We start from the raw sequence: 27235 nt of genomic DNA, 5'->3' as shown, positions 1-27235 counted from the left end.
TCCAAAGCTTACAGACAGAGTTTTAACAGGAAAAACCACTTTTTATACACAGATACATATATGCATAGAGGTATAACAAAACAATGCTGTCTCTTTAAAAAGAATTCATCCTATATAAATTATAGCCATAAACTTTTCCTGCAGTGCAGCCTAATTAATTCTTGTTCCATACACAAAGGGAAATGCTGGGTGACAAATGGGTGTGAAGCCAGAAAGCTGCCAGGTCTGCAAAACATTTTCTACTTCAATTTATAAGCAATTTTGCTGTAAATCATCAACCAGAACCTGGAATCTCAGGAATCTCGGAGTGTCCAAACCACATTATATCACTTATCAAAGAGAGAAGGAAAAAAAGTTTAAAGACATCTCATTTTTCAGTCCTAACCCACATCAAAATCTAGAGGCTTTATATCATCTATTATTCTTGTCTGGGTAAGATTTTAGCACCAGCAACACATACTTTAGGCAAAAATGACACTACAAGTTGATGCAGCTTGTTCCTCTATCCCTAGAAACACTGTATTGCACACCCGTTACCCTAAGAACTCTCAGCATTTATATGGGAATAAGCACACAACTGTTTATATGCCCTCCCACGGTCCCAGCAAAACGACCACAATCAAGGCAAGCCCAAGGGTTCAACGGAAAGCCATCTCAGGAAACAGGTGGGACACACCCCCAGCAAATAGAGGCTCCTGGAGAAGAAAATGGAAACCCTCAGGAGACAAAGAAAGCGCCACTGCCTGTTTGGTTCCCTGGCCCACGGAAACCACTCATCAGTTTCCTGTCCACACAGTTTACTTTCTACAGAATGTCACATAAATGAAATTTTAGGGAATAACCTTTTGATACTAGTGCCTTCCACTTAGCATAAAAACCTGCGAGATTCACCTGTATTTGTGTGTGCATCAATAGTTTGGTTCCTTCTTATTGCCAAGTAATGGACCAAACTTTGTTCCTCATTTGCCCACTGAAAGACATTTGGGCTGTTTCCAGATTTCAGTGATTCTGAATAATATTGTTAGAAAAATACAAGTAGGAGTTCTTTGTGTTCTCATCTCTTTAGGGTAAATATGAGACTGCTAGATCAGGATCATTGGTAAATACTTCATTTCTGAAAATCCCTTTACTGTTTTTCCAAAGTGGCTGTATTGCTGTACTGCTTTTGCATATGCGTTGCTTTCCCGCCTGCAACACATGTTAAATTCCAGGTAAATGCATTCTTGCCAACACTGGATGTTGTTAAGTGCATATATGCTTTCAGTCATGCTAATCAGAAATGTGGTTCTGGAGTTCTAGGTGTTATTTTAAAGATTCATTCATTCATTCATTCATTTATATGTGTGAAAAGGCAAAGTTAGAGAGGAGAGGAGACTGAGAGGAACGTTTTGCATTTGCTAACTCATACAGCCAGAGCTGAGCCAATGTGAAGCCAGGAGCCGCTTCCGGGTCTCTCACATGGGTGCAGAAAGAAGCCCAAGGACTAGAGCCATCTTCTGCCTTCCCAGGCCATAAGCAGGAAGCTGGATTGGAAGTGTAGCAGGTGGCACCCATGTCAAATGACAGTCTTAGCTCACCACGTCATAGTGCCAGTCCAACAGTTCTGTTTTAAACTTAAGTCAATGTAAACTATTTGATATTATGTTTTTTTATTTTTGGTGCTTTTTTTTTTCTTTTAAAGATTTATTTACTTTGGGCCTGCAGCAATGCTTCAGTGGCTAAATCCTTGCTTTCCACGTGCTGGGATCCCGGTTCATGTACTAGCTGCTCCATTTCCCTCCCAGCTCCCTGTTTATGCTTGTGGGAAAGCAACAGAGGATGGTCAAAAGCTTTAGGATCCTGCACCCTTGTAAGAGACCAAGAAGAACCTCCTGGCTCCTGGCTTCAGATCCGCTTAGCTCCAGCCATTGTGGCCACCTGGGGAATGAACCAGCCGATGAGAAGATCATCTGTTTCTTTTTTTTTTTTTTTTTTAAATGGACTGATTTTATTCTTTTTTTTTTTTTTGCCTTTATTTATTTATTTATTTATTTTTATTAATTATTATGCATTATGTGACAGTTTCATAGGCTCTGGGAATCCTCCCACCCCTCCCCACGCCCCTCCCCCCTGGTGGATTCCTCCACCTTGATGCAGTATTACAGTTCAAATTCCATCAAGATTCTTTCCTTGCAAACATATACCAAGCATAGAGTCCAGCTACTTATTGTCCAGATGGGTTGAACAGTTTCTTGGGGAGACCATTTCTGGTCCAAAGTTAGAGCTGGTAAGATCATCTGTTTCTAACCTTCTCTGCATGTCCAATTAAAATAAATAAGTCCTTTTAAAAAACAATAAGTAAATATTTTCAAAACATAACATGTTATACATAACATCATATCATCTTAAATTAAGGCAAACATGTGGTATTTAACCTTTTGGGATTGGCTCATTTCCCTTAGCATTATGGTTTCCAGTTTGGCCCATTTGGCCACAAAGAACTGCATTTTGTTTTTTTTAATAGCTGAGTAGTATTCCATGGAGTAGATGAACCATAGCTTTCTTATCCAATCCTCTGTTGATGGGCATTTTGGTTGCTTCCATGTTTTTGCAATTACTGATTGTGCTGTTATGAGCATAGGAGTGCATGTTGGTTTCTCATAAAACAAGTGTTCTGGGTATATTCCTAGGAGTGCTATTGCTGGATCATACGGTATGTTGAATTTGAGTTGTTTGAATATTCTCCATACTGATTTCCATAGAGGCTGTACCAGCCTGCAGCCCCACCAGCAGTGGAGTAGGGTTCCCTTTTCCCCGCAACCTCGCCAACAAGTGTTGTTGGTGCTTTTATTCATGTGGGCCAGTCTTACTGGCGTTAGGTGGTACCTCATTGATGTTTTAATTTGGATTTCCCTTATTGCCAGGGAACTTGAGCATTTTTTCATATGTTTATTTGCCATTTGGGTTTGTTCCTTTGTGAAGTGTTTGCCCATTTCCCGTGCCCATTTCTTGAGTGGCTTGTTTGTTTTGACATTTTGGTTGTTTTGTAGCTCTTTGTATATTCTGGAGATCAGCCCTCTATCACCTATGTCGTGTGCGAAGATCTTCTCCCATTCTGTGGGTTGCCTTTTTACTTTGTTATATGTTGTGTATAAACTAAAATTGAAGTATAGGTGAGGTGGTCACAGAAGGTGACTGGGAACTCGCATTTACTTTTAACATATTGATTACTCATTACTATGTCAATTAATTCCATAATGATGTAAATTTTTGCTGATGGTATGTTGGAGCTTTCAATTGACTGGGATGATACTCTGCTGGCTCTGTCTTCAGACCAGAGAGGGTATACCTAAGAAGCCGTTGAACTTGACTGGACAATAAGATGCTGGACTCTATGTTTGGTATATGCTTGCAATGGGGGAATCTCAACTGAACTTAAGCTGTGGTTATGCAACTAGGTGGAGGAATCCACCATGGTGGGAGGGTTTGGGGAGGGGTGGGGAGAACCCAAGTATCTATGTAATTGTGTCACATAATACAATGTAATTACTGAAGTTAAATAATAAATAATTAAAAAAAAAAAAAGGATATATTTTGAGTTAAAGGAATCTAAAGAAATGATCAAATGCAATATGTGAACTTCATTTGGTTTTTGGTTTTCCACTTCACTGACCTTGAAAAGGGACCATAAAAGTCATTCTTATTAAAAAAAAAAAAAAAAAAAAAAAAAAAGTAAATATTTTCAACAAAATAAAAAAGGGTTTTAAAAATAAAATCTAACAAAATATTTAGTTTTTTAAAAAAAGATTTATTTTCTTTTTATTGGAAAGTCAGAGATACAGAGAGGAGGAGAGACAGAAAGAAAGATCTTCCATCCGATGATTCAATCCCCAAGTGACCACAATGGCCAGTCTACGCTTATTCGAAGCCAGGATCCAGGAACTTCTTACAGGTCTCCCACATGGGTACAGAGAAATCAACAGAAAATAAGCAAAAAAATGAAGTCCAAGCATAAAATAAACAAACACTTTGAAAATTCTAGGGGCCAGTGGGAAAACTCGACTGGCTAATTGATCCTCTACCTGCAACTACCAGCATCCATATGGACACGAGTCCATGTCCTGGCTGCTTTACTTCCCATCTAGCTCCCTGCTCGTGGACTGAAAAAGTAGTGGAGGATGCTCCAAAGCCATGGGACCCTACACCTGTATGGGAGAACCAAAAGAAGCTCCTGGATCTTGGCTTTCCATCAGCTCAGCTCCGGCCGTTGTAGCCATTTGGGGAGTGAATCCAGTGTTGGAAGATCTTTTTATTTCCTTCTCCTCTCTGTAAATCTGCCTTTCCAATAAAAATAAACAAATCTTACAAAAAAAAAAAGATCCATAGCACCTGGCATGATGGACTAGTGGCTAATCTTCACCTTGCAACTGCTGGAATCCCATATGGGCGTCAGTTTGTGTCCTCGCTGCTCCACTTCCCATCCTACTGCCCTGTTTGTGGTCTGGAAAAGCAGGAGAGGACGGCCCAAAGCCTTGGGACTCTACACCTGTTTGGGAGACCCAGAAGAAGCTCCTGGCTCCTGGTTTCTGATTGGCTCAACTCTAGCCATTGCAGCCACTTGGGGAAGTGACCTTCCTCTTCGGCTCGCTTTCTCTCTGTAAATCTGCGTTTACAATAAATAAATCTTAAAAGAAAAAAAAAATTTCCATAAAGTCCATCACTGTGCTATCTCGCAGTAAATTCAACACAGCTGCTTTTCCCCTCTAACATAACAGCAGAGCCATTTCCACAGTGAAACCTAAATGCTTAGAGTTACAACCATACTTACAAAGGTTGCATGCAGCGGTCTCAAACATTTGATTCTGTTTAATCGGATGCTCACTAGAGAGGCACCCAGGAACAAAAAACAACAGAGGCAACCATCAATTCTGCCTGTCTTCTGCTTACTGCAGGACATCAACTCATGGGATCAAACAGCAGGCAGGATTCCAGGCACTATGTAATATTTACTCTCTCCCTCTCACATAGAGCCATGCACACAGAGTCAAATCCCAGGTCACACACACATACATATGCAACGAAGCTCCATATACAAGATAGATACTTCAGCACAGAGACAGCAGAAAGGGTGAGCCTCCGATGCAGTTATCAGCTAGCACGGGTCAGGAGTGTGTCCTTACCCAAGGAAGTACTATCAGCACTGTCTGAATGCTGAAAACCTGTATTCCTAAGAAAGCTAACCCCTTAAAAAACACCATTCAGCTCCCTGATGATAGCCTGGGAAAACAGGAGAGGATGGCCCAACACCCATGTGGAAGACCCAGAAGAGGCTATGACTAGCATTAGATTGGCTCAGCTCCAGGCATTGCAACCACCTGGAAGTGAATCAGCAGATGAAGATCTCTCTCTGTCTCTTCTTCTCTCCATAAATCTGATTTATCTCTCCAGTAAAGACAAAATAAATCTTAAAGAAAGAGAGAACAAAATAGTACATTTTTGTGTAACTGTGTATCTGTGTATGAACACAGCAAAAAGTTTGGAGGATATTCATCAAAATAACTAAGGCTACTACTGGGCAACAGATTGTAGGTAAGCCTTGTTCTTTGTGCTTTCATGCAGTTAATGAATTTTTTAAAATAAATGTGGCATAATTTTTTCATTTACACAGTACAGTTAGATTCTTAGAGGTTTTGATTTTATTTTTGTTGCTTTTTTAAGATTTTTAAGTCAGAGTTAAGAGCAGAGTTGGGATCTTTTACCTCCTGGTTCACACTCCAAATGGTCCCAATAGCTAGGGGTAGGCCAGGCTTACCCAAGGCGATCAAAACTCCACCCAGCTCTCCCACGCGGGTGGCAGGAGCCCAAGCACTTAAATCATCCAATTTGCTTTCCCCGCTGCATTAACAGTGAGCTGGATCAGAAATAGAGCAGCCATGACCTGGTGTGGTAGCCTAGTGGCTAAAGTTCTCGCCTTACACGTGCCAGAATCCCATATGGGCACCAGTTCTAATCCCAGCCGCCACGAATCCCACCCAGCTCCCTGTTTGTGGCCTGGGAAAGCAGTCGAGTGTGGCCAAAAGTCTTGGGGCCCTGCACCCATGTGGGAGACCCAGAAGAAGTTCTTGGCTTCAGATCAGTTCAGTTCTGGCCACTGCGGCCACTTGGAGAGTGAATCAGTGTACAGAAGATATTCCTCTCTGTCTCTCCTCCTCTCAGAATATATGACTTCCAAATAAGAATAAATCAATCTTCAGAAAAAAAATATTTTTAAAGATTTTATTGGAAAGGTAGAGTTACAAAGAGAAGAGACAAAAAAGAGGTCTTCCATCTGTTGCCTCACTCCTCAAATGGCTGCAGCACCTGGAGCTGAGCCAATGTGAAGCCGGGAGCTTCTCTCAGGGATCCCATGTGAGTTCAGAGACGCAAAGATTCAAGTCATACTCCGCTGCCTTCCCAAGTCAGAAGCAGAGAGCTGGATCTGAAGTGGGGCAGCTGGGACCTGAACCAGCGCCCTCAGAGATGCTAGCACTGCAGGAGACTGAGCCTACTATGCATGGCATCAGCCCCAAGAAAACTAAAAAATAAAGCATAGGGACTACGTTTGCTCCAGCTCTGTTCCTGACTCCTACATCCTACTAATGTATTTATGTTGTGAGGCAGCAATGATGGCTCAAGTAATTGAATTCTTGCCTCCTACATGGGAAATCTGGACTGAGTTCCTGGCTCCCAGCTTCAGTCTGACTCAACCCTGGCCATCACAGGTATTTTGGGGAGTGAACCAGATGTGAGTACTTTTGCCCATCTTTTTCTCTAACCCTTGGCATCTCAAAAAAAAAAAAGCTTTTTAAAATATTTATTTATATTGGAAAGGCAGATATACAGAGAGGAGGAGAGATGAAGAAAACCTTATATTTGCTGATTTACTCCCCAAGTGGCTGCAGTGGCTGAAGCTGAGCTGATCCAAAGCCAGGAGCCTGGAGCCTCTTCCAGGTCTCCCATGCAGGTGCAGGGTCTCAAGGCTTTGGGCCGTTCTCAACTATTTTCCCAGGCCACAACCAGGGAGCTGGATGGGAAGTGGAGCTGCCAGAACATAAACAGGAATCCATATGGGATCCTGGTCTATGCAAGGCAAGGACTTTAGCCACTAGGCTACTGTACTGAGCCCTCAAATAAATATTTTAAATTTAAAAAGCTAAAGCACAAACATTTTCAAGACTCCATGACTGACCATGATTTGAATAAAAATTTAAACCATCACTCTTTGGGGATAGCATGGTGGTGTAACAAGCTAAGCCTCCATCTACAGCACCAGCATCCTATAAGCATGCCGGTTCAAATCCTGATTACTCCACTTCTAAACCGGCTCCCTACTTATGGCCTGGGAAAATGGTGCAGGATAGCCCAGGTCCCCATTCCCCTGCACCCACATGGTAGACCCAGAAGAAGCTCCTGGCTTCCAATAAGCTCATCTCCATCACAGCAGCCATTTGAGAGTGAACCAGTAGAGGGAAAACCTCTATCTCGCCTTCTCTCTATAAAATTTGCCTTTCAAATAAAAATATTTTTAAAAGGGGGAAAAAAAGCCTACTCTACTCAGGTCAAAGATATTGGGGACACAGAGAAGTGCCACATAAAAAGAAATGGGTACATAAAAATCAGAAGTATGAAGATGTGAAGGAACAAAGAAAATACACTATACTGATAGAATTTTTCTGACCTGTTTTCAGTGTATTTCAAAGTCTGGGAAACAGAAACACAGATGGAGAGAGTTCTTCCATCTGATGATTCACTCTTCCAAGACTAGCCAGGACCCAGAACTCAAGCTAGACCTCCCACACAGGTGGCACAGACTTAAGCGCCTGAGCTGTCACCTGTTGCGTCCCAGTAAGTTCATTAGCAAGAAGCTGGGTCAGAAGCAGAACCGCCAAGGACCCAACCAGGTGCTCCAATGCAGGATGCAGGAGTCCCACATGGCAATCTAACTGTCGAACACACATTCATTCACCCAAGAGTAGAATTTGGGCCGGGTGCAACAGCCTAGTGATGACATCCTCACTCTCCACCAGTATCTCATATGGGTGCTGGTTCCTGTGCACTTCCCATCCAGCTCCCTGCTTGTGGCCTGGGAAAGCTGTCGAGGACGGCCCAAAGCCTTGGAACAATCCTGCACCTGTGTGGGAGACCCAGAAGAGGCTCCTGGCTCCTAGCTTTGGATAGGCTGTTACAGCCGTTGTGACCACTGGGGGAGTGAACGAGTGAATGAAAGCCCTGTCCCTCCTTCTCTCTCTATACCTGCCTTTCCAATTAAAAAAAATACATAAATTTTTTTAAAAATGAAATTTATTTTTATCCTTTTAGACAAAAAATGTTAACACTTTCTCTACATTTATATTACATTACAATATATTCTTGGATGTTTTGCTTATGGGAAATATCAAAATGTCAAGCATTGTTTCTACTAAAGGTCTTTAATGATATTGCATTTTAGACCTGTAATGAAACATGGTGCTACTGCAGTTTGTAATGCATCTCATTAAATACATTAATAACATGCATTTCACTAAAAGGTCAACTTACTATAGCAGCAGTTTAGTTTTCCTTTAATCACTTCATTTAAAGCTACAGAGCAATCTTATAAAAGACAGTAGAGTCTGCCTGCTACAGGAATGCTCTCATTTCTTCCACCTTCTCCGTCATACTTACTAAGAAATTATTATAGAGCCCGGCGGCATGGCCTAGTGGCTAAAGTCCTCACCTTGAACGTGCCGGGATCCCATATGGGCACCGGTTCTAATCCCGGCAGTTCCACTTCCCATCCAGCTCCCTGCTTGTGGCCTGGGAAAGCAGTCGAGGACGGCCCAAAGCTTTGGGACCCTGGAAGAGGTTCCAGGTTCCCGGCTTCGGATCGGCGCAGCACCGGCCGTTGCGGCTCACTTGGGGAGTGAATCATCGGATGGAAGATCTTCCTCTCTGTCTCTCCTCCTCTCTATATATCTGACTTTGTAATAAAATAAATAAATCTTAAAAAAAGAAAAAGAAAAAGAAATTAGTATCGGCCCAGCACCAGCATCCAACACAGGCACCAATTCAAGTCCTGGCTGCTCCAGTTCGGATCCAGATCCTGATAATGCACCCGGGAAAGAGGTGGAAGATGGCCCAAATGTTTGGGCCTCTGAACCCATGGGAGACTCAGGAGGTTATAAACTCCAGGCTGCTGGCTTCGGCTTGGCCCAGTCCTGACCATGCAGTCAATTAGGGAGTGAACAAGTGCAAAGAAAATCCCTCTTTATCTCTCCTTAACTCTGCCTTTCAAATAAAATGTTAAAAAAAAAAAAAAACTATTGTATGTATGTTTGATAAGGTTGTTACAATTTTACATACACACAATGAAACAAGAGGTTCTGTGATCTGCTCCAAACGAGGCAGGGAATTACTATAAGACTGGCACTGGGTTGAAAACTGCTGAAGATGGTAAAGGTATATGGAAGTTCACTATATCATTTTCATCATCTTTACAAAGGTTCAATACACTACATAATGAAGTTTAACTTTCTAATACATTGTATATTTAATCAAAGAATTAGAGCAACAGAGGCAGAGAGATTTTCCATCTGCTGGTTCACTCCCCAAACAGCTGTAATGGATGGAAATGGGCCAGTCCAAAGACATGAGCCAAAAGCTCCTTCCAGGTTATCCACGCGAATGGCAGGACTTAAGTCATCCTCCGCTGCTTTTCCAGCCCACAAGCAGGGAGCTGGATTGTTAAGTGGAACAGCCAGGACTTAACTGGCACCATAAGAATACTGGTGTCACAAGGTAGGTTAAAAGCTCCCAGCAGGCAGGAGCTTGGTTTGTAGATAAGGAATACTCTAGGCAACTTTCCACAGTGTCCTGAAAAGTCAAAGCTGAACTCTGTACTACATATTTCTGAAACAAATAAATTATACAGGAAGGGTGGGCATTTGGCCCAGTAGTTAACACACTTCTATAGGGATACACACATTCCATATCACAGTACATGTTCATTTTTGCGCTCCATTTCCGTATCTGGTTTTCTGCTAATGTACAGCCTGGGAGATAACAGACGATGGTGCACATACTTGAGTTCATGACCTACATCTAGTTTTGGCTCTTGGATTTGGTCAGTCTAACCCCACCTGCTGCAGACATATGGAGTAAACCAAAAAATGGAAAATTGAGCTCTCTTCTTTTTTTCTGCCAATCAAATAAACATAAGCAATAACAATATTTCAAAAGAACTACCCCATATGCAGTCGGTGTAATGGCTCAATTAGCTAATCCTCCCTTACAAGCACCGGGATCCCATATGTGAGTGTTGGTTTGTGTCCCCTGTTACTTTCTAATCCACCTCCCTGCCTGTGGCTTGGGAAAGCAGTTGAGGACTGCCCAAAGCCTCAGAATCCTGTAATTACGTGGGAAACACGGAAAAAGCTACTGGCTCCTAGCTTTAGATCAGTTTAGCTCCAGTCATCGTGGCCATTTGGGGAGTGAATCAGTGAATGGAAGATCTTTTTCTGTCTCCTCTCCATAAATCTGCCTTTCCAATAAAAATAAATCTTTAAAAGAAAGAAATCTTAAAAATGTTAACTAATTGGGGGCTGACATGATGGTTCAGCAGGCTAATCCTCAGCTGGTTTGTGTCTTGGTTGCTCCACTTCCCATCCAGTTCCCTGCTACTGGCCTATGAAGGCAGCAAAGTATGGATCAAGTCCTTAGGCCCCTGCCATTCACAAGCAAGGCCCAGAGGAAGCTCCTGGTTCTTGGCTTCAGATCGGCCCAGCTCCAGCTGCTGCAGCCATTTAGGGAGTGAACCACCAGCAGATGGAAAATCTCTCTCTGTCTCTCCTTTTTCCTGTAAATATTTCTTGCAAATAAAAATAAACAAATCTTACCAAAAAATGTTAACTAATTAAGTATAACAGGAATTGACTAAGTTAAAACAGTAGGGATAATGTTAGTTACAGCAATAATAATCACCTTGCTGGCTTAACACTCTGTCAAATGTTTCTCTCAGAAGAAAAATAAAACACTGGTACCTGACAGTTACGGCATGAGATATCTGTGCCAGATGCTTTGCTAATGTCTCATATTGATTATTTCCTTTAATCCTTACAACCATTTTATCCCCATTTTACTGAGAAGTATCTTGCTCAAGGTCACAAACCTAATCCATAGCTGTGATGATATCTAAACCCAGGTAGCTTGACTTTATTTTATAAGACCAAGCAAACTGACAAGAGATTTAATTAAAGACTAAGTTCCAGTGCTTATTCTGGGGTTAGCACAAATTCAGCCTATGTGCCTATCAGCTGTAAAACACAGAGCATACACTGGTCATCCAAACAAATGTCCTTGGAAATGTTTCTGTAATTTAAGACAGGGATATAAATATTATAACACACAGTCATAAGAAAGCTGAGGAGCTAGCACCATGGTATAGCAAGTAAAACCACAGGCTGCAGAACCAACAACTCATATGGGCACCAGTTCAAGTCCTGGTTGCTCCATTTCCTGCCCTGCTCCCTGCTAATGTGCCTGGAAAACAGTAGAGGCTGACACAACTACTTGGGCATCTGTACCCAAGTGGGAAACCCAGGGAAGATTCTTATCTTCTGGCTCTGGCCCAGCCCAACTCCAGCTGTTGCTGTCACTTGGGGAGTGAACCAGTAGATAGGTGGAAGATCTCTATTTTTCTGTCTCTCCCTCTCTCTCTCTAACTTTGCCTTTCAATAAAACACATGAATCTTACACACACACACACACACAGGTGAAACAGGCGTGGGTGTCAAGGCATAACAGATCACAGATTAACCTCCCACTTAGGATCCCTGCATCCTACCAGAAGAGCTCAGGATCGAGTCCACTCCCCTGTTCACAGTCCTGGTGGCTCTAACATGTCTCAGGGGCAACCAGTGATGGAGAATATATTCCAGGATCCCGACTTCAGCCCAGACCAATCTTGGCTGCTGCAGGTTGCAGACACTTGCAGAGTTAACCAGCAGAAGGAAATACCTCTTTTCCCCCTCTCTCTCTTTCAAAGAAATAAATAAAACTTTCAGAAAAAAAAAAGAAAAAAAGAAGCTGAAACAACTGGCTATCCTTAACAGGCACAGAAATTCTAGTAGTAACAGAACTCCTTATCTTCCTATCTTAAAACAGACACCTAGGCCTGGGGCCAGTAAAGTGGTATAGCGGGCTTCACCCTCTACCTGCTAGCACTGGCATCCTATATGGGCACTGATTCCTGTTTCAGCAGCTCCACCTCCAATCCCGCTCCCTGCTTGTGGCCTGGGAGGGCAGCAGAGGATAGCCTGGGTCCTCAGGTCCTTGTATTCATATGAGAGACAAAGGAAAGAATCCTGGCTTCTAGCTTTGGATCAGCTCAGCTTTGGTAGCTGTGGCCACCTGGGAAGTGGACCAGTGGACCTCATTGTCTCTCCCCTTTTTCCATTAAAAAACAAACAAACCCTTCCTTTTAAATAAAAATAAATAAACAAATAAGAAGAAGAAACCTAGGCCTGTTGTGCGACACTGTGGGTCAGGTTACTGCTTGCAATGCTGGCATTCCATACTGGAAATCCAGCTCAAGACAGTCCCATCTGCTATTTCTGATTCAGTTGGAAAACATGGAAAACAGCCCAAATACTTTGGGATCCTGCCACCCTCATGGGAGATCAGGATGGAATTCCTATATCTTGGCTTCAGCCTGATCCAGCCCCAGGAATTAAAGACAATTTGAAGAGTGAACCAGCAAATGGAAAATCTCTACATTTCTCCCTTTCATCCCTTCAAATAAATAAATAAAAATGGACGCCTCTAAAAATAAAATAATATGACACCAAACATTCCTTTTTTCCCCCTTTTCCACAATCCATCCTAACAACATAAGACACAACTGGCTAAGTACAAAAGACAGACTAAGACGATGAGAGATGTTGAACTCCACAGTTAACTGGCATTAAAATGGTTAAAGAAACTTGACACCCAAGAATGTGTCAATTGCCCTTGGTGCTAATCCCTAAAACAACCATATATTTTTTTAAAATATTTATTCATTTTATTACAAAGTCAGATATACAGAGAGGAGGAGAGACAGAGAGGAAGATCTTCCATCCGATGATTCACTCCCCAAGTGAGCCGCAACGGCCAGTGTGCGCCGATCCGAAGCCGGGAACCTGGAGCCTCTTCCAGGTCTCCCACGCGGGTGCAGGGTCCCAAAGCACTGGGCCATCCTGGACTGCTTTCCCAGGCCACAAGCAGGGAGCTGGATGGGAAGTGGAGCTGCCGGGATTAGAACCGGTGCCCATATGGGATCCCAGGGCGTTCAAGGTGAGGACTTTAGCCGCTGGGCCCAAAATAACCATATTTTAAAATGAGTTTCTTTTTAAATGTAAAAGGCTTAGTTAAAGTTAGAAGAAGAAACAGCAACAAAATATAAAAGACCTTATTGTGAGAGATTTAATCTAAAACATCCCAGCGGTAAGCAACTGCCTGGATGCCTTGTACCTAGGCAAATGTTATACTGCTGGAAGAAAAACAGCCAATACTGGTGGGTGTTCTGGGCCTGGTTGATACTAAGTCTGTGTTAACTATACCAATGTGCCAGCATAGCTGCCTATTCTACTATTTTTTTTAAAGATGTGTGAAGAGGGCCCAGCGCAGTGGTCTAGCAGCTAAAGTCCTCACCTTGAACGCACCGGGATACCATGTGGGTTCCGGTTCTAATCCCGGCAGCTCCATTTCCCATCCAGCTCCCTGTCTGTGGCCTGGGAAAGCAGTCGAGGTTGGCCCAAAGCCTTGGGACTCTGCACCCACGTGGGAGACCTGGAAGAAGCTCCTGGCTCCTAACTTTATATCAGCACAGCTCTGGCCGTTGCGCTCACTCGGAGAGTGAATCATCGGACAGAAGATCTTCCTCTCTGTCTTTCCTCCTCTGTATGTCTAACTTTGTAATAAAAATAAATAAATCCTTAAAAAAAAAAGTGTGAGGAATTCTGAGTGTCGCATGTGGTGCGGTGGAAGGTGAGGAAAGTCAAGCCAGGAAACATACCTGGCACCCAGGCACACTGCTGCACAGTGGGAAGGCTGCAGACTGCCCGGAGAAGAAGGTGTGGAAATGTACCAGAGCGGGGGCTATCAAAGGCATGTTTGACAGTTGAGGAGTGATTTCTGGGGCCTTCTATGAACCCACCCACTCCACTCCTAGGTAGGTGAGGGAATTGAGACAGGGTGGTTTAAAAGGGGGAAACCGAAAGGCATGTCTGGGTTATAACCAGGGCACCTATCCACGTGGGAGATATGAGCTGAGCTAAGGAAACTCGCCCACTGCCCACATCACACAGAAAGCTGGGGCTGGGAGGCATGCTTGGCTGGGTTAGACCACAGTACTCATCAGCAACTGTTAGGGTAGAGGGTGGACCATGTCAGACCAGGTTGCAGCAGACATCAGAAAGCAAGAGAAACAGATCTGGGTGCAGATTTTGTAGGGGACTGGTGGGCTTGCCTTTGTGGGACTGCAGTACCCACCCATTCGTGTGAAAGCTGGGGGTGGTGATGGGCCAAGACAGGCTGGACCACGGAACTAACCAACACTTGCAGAGCCTGGGACTGGGATGAGCTTAGGCTGGGCCAGGCAGCAGTATCCACAGGCACATGCAAAGATGGGGACTGAGCACAGACCATGCCTATCAAGACGCAGCACGCACCAGGACAAACAAGAACCTGGACTAGGCAGGTTGGGTGAAAAACACCCACCAGTTGACATCATGGCAGGGCTGGATGTGGGCCAGCCTAGGCTAGGCTAGACTGATGCAACTGCTGGCGAGCTGCGGGACTGGGGCAGGGCAGTCTGAGCCTGGCTACAGCACCTGCCTACAAAAGACCAGACTGGGGATTGGCCAAGTCAGACTGTGTATGCCTGGCAGGGGAACGTCAGGTACTCCCCTGCTAGGCTGCTGTTTCCACGGGTGAGTGTGAGAGCTGGCACTGGGAGCAGGCCACTCTAGGAGGCTGCAGAACCTGTCAACTGGCATGAGGGCTGGGCCTGGGGGTGGCCCAAGCTGGGCTAGGCTACAGCACCCATTGGCAAGTGCCAGGAACCTGATTATGTGAAGCTAGTCTGCAGTACTCCCTGTCAAACACAAGATCCAGGGTTGGAAATGAGCTCGGCAAGGGAACTCTGGGCACTCTCCTACTAGGTTACAGCTCTCACTGGTAAGCACAAGAACCAGGGCTGGCGACAGCACCTGGCGACATATGTGTGGGACAGAATTAGGAGCAGGTTGGGCTGAGCTAAGCCCCAACACCCATTAGTGTACAAAAGACGCAGATGGGATGCTGGCCAGGCCAGGCTAGGCCACAACACGCTCAAAAACTGGGGCTAGGGTCAGGCCTGGAGGGGGTTATTGAGAGTTGCCCTGACCACTGTACCCACACGTGTGCATGAGGATTGGGCCTGTGTTGTGAACTGGACTGGGACACAACACTCACTGGTTAGCACAAGGGATGGGGCTAGGCTGGAACTGACCAGCAGCTCATCTATTGGTATGTGCTATGGCAGGTGCAAGCGACAGTCTGAACCTGACCCTGCACTGGCTAGCGCACTACAGTCAAGTCTGAGATCACACCAAGCAAGATTACTGGGAGAATCCCCAACTACGTGAGTGGACTCAAATTCCAGTCACAAGAAAAATCACAATATATGAGGTCTGACTTTGGAGGGCAAATATCGGCTCTGAGCCTTATCAGGTGCTGATGCCTGTGTAGTTCACAGAATGCCCAGATGCACTTGGGGCACATGGCAGCCAGCTTATCTAGGACACCAGAGGAAATCAACTGCCCCATGAGAAGATACAAAGTAGGGGCCAGCGCAATGGCTCAATTACTTTATCTTCCAGCTGCAAGTGCCGGCATCCCACATGGGCACCAGCTGCTTCACTTCCCATCCAGCCCCCTGCTTGTAGCCTGGGAAAACAGTGGAGAACAGCCCAAAGCTTTGGGAGCCTGCACCTATGTGGGAGACCTGGAAGAAGCTCCTGGCTCCTGGCTTTGGACTGGCGCAGCTCTAGCCATTGCAGCCACTTGGTGAGTGAACCGGCAGACAGCAGATCTTTCTCTGTCTTTCCTCTCTGTAAATCTGCCATTCCAATAAAAATAAATGAGCTTAAAAAAATAATAAGAAGAAGAAGACAGCAAAGAAGAAGGCAGAAAACAGAACAAGTTGGAAAATACTCCCAGGCAAGCTTTGCAACAAGTATTTGGGGCTGTGGATACCCTAAGCTAACAGACCTTGAAAAGATTTTCTCAACCCTGGTGTAATGAAGCTGACAACACCTCAGACTGCCAAAAATCACTCAAAAACACTCTTGGAACATTCTTTCCCACCTCAGGGTCTCTAACGTGTCATCAAATGATCATCCCTCATCCCCAGGTGCTCATGTAGTTTGACAGTGAAGAGTGGCCTCCTCCCTCCCACCTCCCCCCAACTCCCCCAGTACATGCAGGAGAAAAAGAAAAAAAAAAAAAAAAACAGAAACATGTACCCCACCTACATTTCTGCATATATTGACTCTCCTCACCCTAATCAGAAAGTCAGATTTACAGAGAAAAGCAGAGATAGAGAAAAACATCTTCCATCCACTAATTCATTCCCCAAGTGACTGCAACAGCTGGAGCTGTGCCGAGCTGAAGCCAGGAGCCAGGAGCTTCTTCCCACTCTTCTCACTCTTGGGTACAGGGTCCCAAGGCTTTAGGTCATCCTCCACTGCCTTCCCAGGCCTCAAGCAGGGAGCCAGAAGGGAAGTGGAGCAGCCAGGATTTGAACCAACTCCCATATAGGATCCCAGCACATGCAAGGCGAAGACTTTAGCCACTAGGCTACAATGTTGGGCCCTCTTTTTTTTTTAAGTCAAGTATGCTCACAATATTAAAAATAAAATGAACGATACAGCCTAGTTCTCATCAAAAGGTCTATAAGGAAGTATGGTACTAGGGCAATAAAAATAGCAGAAGTGTTCCAAAACTCTCAGAAAGTCTGAAAATCATGAATCTATCCATTTAGGAAGCAAGGAGGGAAAGGTGTTAAAGGGGGATGTAAAACACCAATGCTCACAGTCTATACAGGGTTCCTAGAAAGAGTACCAAGACTTTCCACAGAGGGAAAAAACTTCAGATAAAAAGGTCACAGACCCAAACCTGAACTTCACAGGACAGGCTTTGTGGTACAGCAGGCTAAGCCACTGCTCAGGATGCTTAGCATTCACAGCACAATGTCTGAGTCCAAGATACTCACTTCTTTCTTTTTTTTAAGGTTTCATTTTATTCATTTGAAAAGCAGAGTTGCAGAGAAGAGACCGATAGATCTTCCATCCTTTGATTCATTCCCAAAGTGGCCACAATGGCCAGGGCTGAAGCAGGCCCAACCCAAGGCCCTCCTCTAGGTCTCCCATTGGGTGACAGGGGCCCTAGCATTTAGGCCACTTTCTGTTGCATGCCCTAGGCAGCTGACTCAGAAGCGGAGCAGCCACGACATAAGCCACCATCCATACGGGATGCTGCATCACAGGAGTCACAGGCAGTGCCTTGACTTGTTATGCTGCAACACGGTCCCCCATGACCCACAGCTGATCCAATTTCCTACTGACGGGCCTGGGAAGGCAGAAGACAGCTCAAGTACCCAGGTCCTGCCGCCATGCGGGAAACCCAGATGCAGCTCCTGGTTTCAGCTTGGCCCAGTCCTGGATGCTGCAGGTAATTGGAGAGCAAACTGATGGATGAAAGATCTTTCTCCCTCTCTGCCTTTCAAATACATAAATAAATTTAAAAAAAAATAAATAAATAAAAATTGGAAGTTATTCCTAATTAAGCCAGGTATTTCTTACAATATTGATTCACAGAATTCTATAACCAAAGATACACCATTTATGTTGAAAGGTTTTAAGATGACTCTACCTAGAGGCATTTGCTACATTAGATGTCCTGGCAAGGGTTCTCCAACTAACTCCACGATACTCTTTTTTTCTTTTTTTTTTAAAGATTTATTCATTTTATTACAGCCAGATATACACAAAGGAGGAGAGACAGAGAGGAAGATCTTCCATCTGATGATTCACTCCCCAAGTGAGCCGCAACGGGCCGGTGCACGCCGATCCAAAGCCGGGAACCTGGAACCTCTTCCGGGTCTCCCACGCGGGTGCAGTGTCCCAATGCATTGGGCTGTCCTCGACTGCCTTCCCAGGCCACAAGCAGGGAGCTGGATGGGAAATGGAGCTGCCGGGATTAGAACCGGCGCCCATATGGGATCCCGGGGCTTTCAAGGCGAGGACTTCAGCCGCTAGGCCACGCCGCCAGGCCCTCCATGATACTCTTAAAGAGCAAGTGAAAATACCTTGCTTCAGGGCCAGGGCTGTGGTCCAATAGGCTAAACACTCCACCTTCAATTGCAAACATCCCATTTGGGTGCCACTTAAGTGTCATGGCTGCTTCACTTCCCATCTAGCTCCCTGTTTACACCTGAGAAAAGCAGCAGAGGATGGCCCACATCTTTGGGAACCTGGACTCACTAGTGAGATTCAGAAGAGGCTCCAGGCTCCTGGCTCCCGGCTTTGGATCAGCTCAGCGCCAGCTGTTGCAGCCATTTGGGGTGTGAGCCAACAGACAAAAGACCTCTTTCTGTATTTCCTTCTCTTTGTAAATCTACCTTTCCAATAAAAATCTTAAAAAACAAAAAGTCTCAACATGCAAATAGAATAAATCTACCCACACTATACACTCATCCCAAATCTCCAGGTGCCACTGGGCATACAGGCCCACCGAACGAACAGAGGAGGTAGTGCTGTGCCATAGGAAACTGCTACAGAGAGAGAAGGTAGACCGGTCTTGTCTGCTGTGCATCAGTGAGCTTGTAACCTTGGGCAAGTGCTCTCTCTGGACCTCACCTGGAAATGAGGGGACTAAGAACCAAACACAAACAGCCTCTAAATCCCTTCTCTCTTCTAGAAATGTTTGACTCTAACAGTTGTTCACTTTTCTTACAAAATGGGTGAATCTCCTCACAGTCATCATCTTTCTCCTCTCCCTACAACCCCCAAAGATATGAGTGAGACCAAAAAACTGCCAAAGGCAGGCAGCATCTTCAAGGCATACAACCTGACCAATTCAAATGATGGGTTTAACCACTTGTTCTCTTTCTTTGGTTCTACATCAGTTAGTTTCCAGTCTTCCCTGAGCATTAAAGAAATCCTCCAAAAGCCTAAGGAAAGGTGTGGCAGGAATGAGGACTGGGAAGAAGAAAGCAAAACAGCGAGCCATTTCAGCCAAAGCTGTCTTCATGTGATAAAAGGGTTATAACGCTATTTTTCTTTTAAATTGAAATTGCCTTGCTATAACCATAACATCACTAAAATAGTATCATTTCTTCTTCTTCCTTTCCATCAATCCCAGTATATTCCAATGGTTAGAAGTACCCCAAAATGGTAGATAGCCTTACTGTTTTTTAGGGCACTGGCAAATTCTGGACCACCTTTGTCCTTGAAAGCAGGGAAAACATCTGGTTGAGGCAGCTGATTGGTGGTCAACAGAGCTTTCTGCAGTTTGATCCTTCCTTCCAAGAGCTGATCCCACAGGGCTACAAAGAAGAAGAGAGGATGCCATCACTTAGTTGTCAAATCCTCCTGGGATACAAGGGAGACGCAAGAAACCATGCCAATCTCTAGGCAGCACCGCGTTATCAGTTTCACACCATGGAAACACTCTCCATTATAAGAAATAAATTTTGTATCTTGGAAGCAAATATTTGCTATGAGAGAGGGAATGCTAAAGCCCAAGGAGTGGAGAAAACACTCTTCAATCTTCCACAGCTGCTGGGAAGTACCAGAGCAGAACCAGCTAAGCAGCTCAGCCCAGCAGCGGCTGGCTAAGCATGGAGGAACGGGGCTTTAGCCCTCTGGACAAGTGGGGCATGTCACAAACTAATTGGAAGGACACAAAAACACAGCACAGCCAAAACACAAACAGCTAAATAAACAGAAAGTAGATACTTCAAAAAATACAAAAATAAACAAGCAGTAAAACCACAGACAAACCTATCTGGTTCTTCACAGCTCGTCCTTTCTCCACTTCCTCGGAAACTTTGCCACCGGAGAAGGTCATCACCACGCCATCATCCTCACTGTTCCTGTCTCCAGCCGCGTCTTCCTCACTTTCATGCTCCAAGTCTTCCTCCTCATCCCCTTCCTCCATGCCGCTCTCTTCGTCTTCATCTTCCTCCTCCTCACTGCTTCCAACGTCATCCATTCCCTCGGTAAAGCTCTCGAAGTCACTGATGCTCTGGACGTGGAAGCCTGCCGTGTTGGCACAGTGGCTCCCGCCTTTCCTCCTCCCAGCCAAAGTGTCCTGCTCCTCCTCCTCCTCCTCCTGCTCTTCACTGGCAGCACTTCCATCTTCAGCATAGTCCTCGGAGTCGTCACCTCCAGATCCTTCCTCATCAGATAGCTCCTTGTCTGGACAGGAAGGGAAGGAAGAAAACACAGCTGGTCCTCAGAGAAAAACACTAAACCATAGCTTTCTTTTCAACTAAAGAATTACAGCATCTATTAAGGGGGAAAACATGTATGACTGTACTCAACTCCATATACTATAGTCAACTCAATATATTCTGCAAATGGATATGACCCATCAAATACCTCTAAAAGGTAAGGGGGAGCCAAAGAATAGAACAGGGTCCTGCACTAATGAAAGATTCTAGTGGGTAAGACCAATGTGATTAAAACTCAAAACTGTAATGCAGGGGCCAGCACTCCGGTTCAGCAGGTTCAGTCACAGACTGCAGTACGGGGTTCCTACACGGACACTGGTTTGGATCCTGGCTGCTCCAATTATTTTCCTACCTCCATGATAACGTATCTGAGAAAGCAACAAAAGATGCCTAAATGCTTGGGTCACTGTCTCCCTTGTGGGAAGCCCAAATAAAGCTCCTGGCTCAGGGGAGAGCATTGTGGCAAAGTGTGGACACTGGTTCCTATCCAGCTGCTCCACGTCCAATCCAGCTCCCTATTAATGACCTGAGAAAAACAGCAGAAGAGGGACCAAGTGTTTGAGACCCATGTGGAAGACCCCGGTGAAGAATCCTATATTCCTGGGTTTTTCAGCCTGGCTTAACTGTGGCCATGTAGCCACCTGGGGAGAGAACCAGTAGATAAGAAGATCTATGTCCCTCCCTCTCTCTTCTTTTAAAATAATAAATAAAACTTAAAAAAAAAAAATAGGAAGAGCTCCTGGCTACTGACCCAGCCCCAGCAGCCGTGGCCATTGGGGAGTGAACCATAACACTTCTTCGTCTTTCCTTCTCTCTGTAACCCATACAAATAAACAAGCATTTTCTCAAGTAAATAAATACTGTAATATAGGAAGGAAATAGAAATGCTTTGATAGGCCCAGTGCAGTACCCTAGCGGCTAAAGTCCTCGCCTTGCATGTGCTGGGATCCCATATGGGTGCTGCTTCAAATCCTGGCTGCTCCACTTCCCATCCAGCTCCCTGCTTGTGACCTGGGAAAGTAGTTGAGGACAGCCCAAAGCCTCGGGACCCTGAACCCTCAAGACAGACCCGGAAAAAGCTTCTGGCTCCTACCTTTGGACCAGCTTAGCTCATCTCAGATTGAGCTCAGCTCTAGTGGCCTTTGATGCCATTTGGGGAGTGAACCAGCAAATGGAAGATCTTTCTGTCTTTCCTCCTCTCTGTAAATCTGCCTTTCCAATAAAAATATAAATCTCGATAAAGAAAGAAAGAAAGGAAGGAAGGAAGGAAGGACTGAAAAAGAAATGCCCAGAGGAGAAAATAATTTAACCGTAAGGCAAGTGATCTGAAGCAGGGCAAAAGAACACTTAGAATAAATCATGAAGAACGGTAAAATTTCAACTGATGTTCAGGAATTACCAGTTTTGCCATAGAAGATACAGCTTACCATTAATTACCCCATGTGTACACTCAATCACATCAGTATATCCTATTTAATACTTATTAAGGCAGGCTCCAGGAGCCAAGTATAGATAGACAAAGGCTAAGGCAACACAAACATAATTTAATACTATATGGAAGAGATGACAGTCTGGTGGGAATGATAGATACCCATCTAATAACAATAACAATGATATTATAGCATCATTAGTACAAGGAGTTCAGAGAAGGAGCCATTCAGCTCTTCTGGAAAGGTAAAGAATGGAGCAAGAGGCATTAGAATTTTACTTAAGAAATGTAAGGAACAGGTCTCAGGAGAAAAAGTGAAGAAAAAGAGGAAACAGCATTGGGATACAAAATGCACAAGCAAACGGGAAGAGATAGGGCTAACGGCCATTCAGCAATCAAATCACAAGGATCTTATTTTCCAAATTGGAACTTGATCCTACACTGGATCAAGTACCAACTAAGCCTACTTATACTTAGGGCATCACCTGATACTTAGATTTTTTTTTTCCAGATTATCCAATCTCTTCCAGGGTAGAACATAAAAGCCCAACATATAGCAAGCACAAATATTAGATAGAAATCACTCACTGACAACTGTCTTCAATAAGACAAGCTATTTCATGAAAATGTGATGGGTCTTCAGTATTTACAGTTTTACAGATGCTATCATTTGGCAGAGTGGTGAAGTTACTGGTTATGATGCCAGCATCCCAGACTGCAGGGCCTGGGGTTCAGTAGCAACCTCAACTCTTAACTCCAACTTCCATAGCCTGAAAGCAGCAATGACAGCTGAAGAAATTAAGTTCCTCTTCCCATTCACCTCCCTGCTTATGACCTGGAAAAGCAGAAGAACAACCCAAAAACCCTGGGACCCTGCACCTACAAAGGAAACCCAGAAAAAACTCCGGCTCCTATCTCTGGATAGGCTCAGCTCCAGCCATTGTGGCCATTTTTTTTTCTTAAGATTTATTTTTCTTTAAGATTTATTTTATTGCAAAGTCACAGGGGCAAGGAGAGACAGAGAGAAAGATCTTCCATCCGCTGGTTCACTCCCCAAGTAACCGCAATGGTCAGTGCTGTGCTGATCCGAAGCCAGGAGCCAGGGGGTTCTTCTGGGTCTCCCACATGAGTGCAGGAACCCAAGGCTTTGGGCCATCCTTGACTGCTTTCCCAGGCCACAAGCAGGGAGCTGGATGTGAAATGGAGCTGCTGGGATTAGAACCAGTACCCATATGGGATCCCGAGGCATTCAAGGTGAGGACTTCAGCTGCTAGGCCACGGCACCAGGCCCCCCCCAAAAAAAATCTTAAAAAAAGAAAGACAGAGAAAGAAATTGGATTCTTTTTTTTTTTTTAAAGATTTATTTATTTTATTACAGCCAGATATACAGAGAGGAGGAGAGACAGAGAGGAAGATCTTCCATCCGATGATTCACTCCCCAAGTGAGCCGCAACGGGCCAGTGCACGCCGATCCAAAGCTGGGAACCTGGAACCTCTTCCGGGTCCCCCCCGCGGGTGCAGTGTCCCAATGCATTGGGCTGTCCTCGACTGCCTTCCCAGGCCACAAGCAGGGAGCTGGATGGGAAGTGGAGCTGCCGGGATTAGAACCGGCGTCTATATGGGATCCCAGGGCTTTCAAGGCGAGGGCTTTCAAGGCGAGGACTTTAGCCGCTAGGCCACGCCGCCGGGCCCAGAAATTGGATTCTTAACACCTACTTAGGAAACCTGGATTGAGTTCCTGGTTCCCAGGGTAAGCTCGAGTCCAGCCTAGCCCAACCCAGCCCAGTCTAGCCCAGCCTAGCCCCAGGATGCAGACATTTGAGGAATGAAGAAGCAGATGAGAACATTCTCCCTGATTCTCAAATATATATATAATTATTATATGTGTGTGTATATATAAACATGTATATTTAAGATTCACTTATTTACTTGAAATGCAGGTAGAGAGAGATGCCTCCCCAGACAGCCCCAACGGCTGGAGCAGGATCAAGCCCAAGCAGCCTGGAGCTCCATCAGACTCTAAGTGAGCGTAGAGGCAAATCCTTGGCCACCTCCCGCTGCGTTCCCAAGTGCATTACCAGGGAGCTGGACCGCAAGTGGAGCAGCAGGACTTAAAGCAGCACCCCTCTGGGATGCTGCCCCTATAAGCACTGGCTTAAACCACTGAGCCACTATGCCAGCCTGAAAAATAACTTTAAAAAAAGTAGTATCTGTAAACTTTTTAAAAAAGATTTATGTACTTACAGTATGTGTAAACTTAAGACAAAAATTAGGCTGTCAACAATCTAAATACAAAAACTAAGGGCAAATCAGTTAACTAAGAAACATTCATATAGAAGAGTACAGTGTAGATCTTGAAGTCAGACTGCACTCATGTGAATTCTAGCTTCTCCATTCACTAACTCTCCGACCTTCAGTAAGTTACCTAAACAATCTGCCCCTCAATTTCCTTATCTCTAAAATGGGGATAAATAATATCCACCTCTTAGGCTACAGAGATTAAACGAGATGATACATGTGATGATAATGGTGATAACATTTTTAAGGACTTACTGCATCCCAGAGTCTTGGAACTTACAGCACTAACCACCATGGCTGACATATGGTGAGAGCTCAATGAATATTATCATATTTGTCTCATGATTGGTCTCTTTATCAGTCTCTAGGTGTAGAATATGAAACGAGCTTATCAGTAGCGGCCTGAACTACATCAAGGACTATGTCACAGATACAACCTGAATGATGGTCCCTTCCGTATTATCTGTAGAGTCTCAACCCAGCACCCCTGACCTCTCTAAAGGAAAACAAATGGCATCCTCGGGTAATCGCTGTATTCAGGCCCTCTGCCGCTCCGTCCGAAACTTACCTCTCCTCACAACTAGAGGCACACGGCCTCCTAACTCCCTTGGAGGGGAGCAGGGAGGATTACGCTGTCCTTTACAACAGCAAAAAAAAAAAAAAAGCTTTACAAATAACTGATGTCATACAATGACTCAATCGATGAATACAACCCCTGACAAACCAAAGAAAAACGGCCAAAAGCAAAGAGGAGCATGTCCGTCAGGCACAATGCCAGTCCCATACACGGCCCTCTGCAACAGCCTCTATGCACTGCCTGCTCTTCACTCCGATTCAGGGAGACCCATTAGTCTGCACCTAAGGAGTGCAGTAACAGAATGACTCCTGTCATGACATGCAATGCAGCAACCTGGAAGGCTCCTTGTAATACCAAATCAGCGGCCTGTCCTAGGACCACAGGTGGGAGCACACAGACGGGTCCTGCAGGCATCACCCAGAAGAGGAGAAACAAAAGGCCCTTAGGCCTGAGACAGTCAGGAAGAAGGCATTCCATGCCATCGTGTCTACTCACCAGATGAACCTGGCAGTGTCTTCTCCCAAGGGTCCTCCTTCCACGCTTTTCTAGAGGTGGTTCTGCCAGAATACCTTTTGTCCGTGTCCCAGAGGGAGGCGGATGCCAATTTCCTAATGCTGCCCACTGCCAGGAAATCACCTGCTCCATCTTCCCCTTCCTCAAACCTGTCAATCACTCTGGCAGCAGTATCTGGGGGGGTGGGGGGCGGGGAGAGGCAGAAAAGTCATCAGATTCCCCAGGTTAGGAGCAACTTTCATTTGAACCCCTTTCAATCCTTTCATCTGACGCCTGAATGTTCTCTCCAAGAATCCCCAACTTCCAGAACAGGGGAACTCGTTACCTCTAGTGGGAGCTGGGCCACCGGTTCCACTGCTGTTCAAGAAGGGACAGCCAGCTCCCAGCGTCTCCCAGCACATCTCCTGCTAAGCTCCCAGTCATCCCAAACTAGTCTGACTCCTGCGGCATAGGCAGGTTGCCCCACTCCCTTCCATCAGTGCCCTCCCCACCACACCGGGACTCCTCCCATCCTCAAAGGAGTCCCCTGCTCTGATCCAGGCTAAACAGTCCCCAATGCCTGCCACTGCAACGCCTAAGTCACGGTTCAGCACTTGGATTTATCCCTGCTGATTCTCCCTTCCTCACCCTCCCCTGACTCGAGTTTAAAACAGGATTACTGCCGGCTAGACCTCGAACGGCAGCTTACAGAACAGCAGCTTCACCCGGTAGCCTCGCGACCCGAACAGGCTTAAACAGCACCAGGGATTCCTACTTTTTTTTTTAACTATGTTCTCCAAGCAAGTTCTCGGGCACAGCGAGTCGAACATACAAATCACCACCGAGACTCACTTCTGCCCGTTTTTAACGCCAATACCAGCCATGGTATTCTTGCTGAAAGGCAACCTCCTGCCCGCTACTACCAACCCTCCTGGGAACCCTCCAACAGCGCTCGCGCAAGTGACCCCCAAGACGCGAGTCCTCGGCACGGTCCCCCACCCACTCACACGAGCCCCAAGTTCAGAGGCCGAAGCCCTCCTGCCGGGCTCAGGGGGAAGCGGCAAGCCGGCGGCAAGGCACGGCTGCCCGTCCTCCTCGGGCTGCCCACTCCAGCCAGGCGCACACACGCCCCGGCGGGCCAGGACCCAGCCCCCGCCAGGGCTCCGCACGTGGCCTGCCCCCGTCAGGCCTTACCCTCCTCCGGGTCGGCCTCAGGGTCCGCCTCGCGCGGCCGCGGGTTCAACAACTGTTCCAGCTGCAGCGCCAGCGGTGGCGGCCCCGCCATCGTCTCCAGGCCTCGGTCGGAAGTCCGCACGTGAAGGAGCCCACAGCACCGTCCCCCGCCGGCCGCTTGACGCCCTCGCCCAGGGGCTGCAAACCGGGACCGCGAGGCGAGCGGCGCTCAAGCTCCCAGCCGGCTACTTCCGGGAGGCGCGCGCGGGAGGGGCGGGGCCTGGCGCGTCACTACAGTGTTGCTAGGATCCAGGCGGAAGCGCGCGCGAGGCTGTAGGTCTGGACTCCGGCCGCGGGAAGGTGCGCATGCGTCGAGCCAGGAAGCCTGGTGTCGGGCGGCGCGGGGGCGCGCAAGGGCACGTGACTCCCGCAGAGGCTCAGCGGGGGTGCGCGCGGCCCCGGACGTGGCAGGACAGAACAGCGCAGCCGAGTCGGCGGATTAGGGAGAGAGAAGGGATGCCACGATAAGCTTCTCCAACCTGTGGTTCCCATTTGGGCAGCTACACACAGGCTGGGCCTCCTAAACAGACTTGGGTTTTGACAATTCAGAGGGGTCTTGGGCCAGGCTCTCCTGTGCCCACAGCGTCCTGGATTTGGAGACTTCCTGTTAGGGATGTGTAAGTGCGAAGTGGACTGTTGGGGTCTTTATTCATGGGAGTAATTGGGGCTCACT

General features: G+C 46.0%; 1 protein-coding gene across 2 annotated transcripts in view; it reads right to left on the bottom strand.

Annotated features, from left to right (window-relative positions):
- Positions 1–26832, bottom strand: part of AATF (apoptosis antagonizing transcription factor) — a 104294-nt gene extending 77462 nt beyond the window's left edge. The window contains exons 1-4 of one of the 2 annotated variants that reach the window (XR_009246904.1): positions 26524–26832; positions 25333–25524; positions 20082–20498; positions 19487–19624 (exon numbers count right to left, since the gene is read on the bottom strand). Coding sequence is in view for 1 of the 2 variants with exons in the window: in XM_004590948.4 (XP_004591005.2) it covers positions 19487–19624; positions 20082–20498; positions 25333–25524; positions 26524–26614 (838 nt within the window). In the remaining variant the exon portion in view is untranslated. The remainder of the gene's footprint in view (positions 1–19486; positions 19625–20081; positions 20499–25332; positions 25525–26523) is intronic. The other variant, XM_004590948.4, reaches the window with a different exon arrangement.
- Between the last annotated feature and the right edge of the window lie 403 nt (positions 26833–27235).

The sequence above is a fragment of the Ochotona princeps genome, chromosome 17, assembly GCF_030435755.1.
Source record: "Ochotona princeps isolate mOchPri1 chromosome 17, mOchPri1.hap1, whole genome shotgun sequence".
NCBI lineage: Eukaryota > Metazoa > Chordata > Mammalia > Lagomorpha > Ochotonidae > Ochotona > Ochotona princeps.
This window is presented reverse-complemented; position numbering and strand designations above follow the sequence as displayed.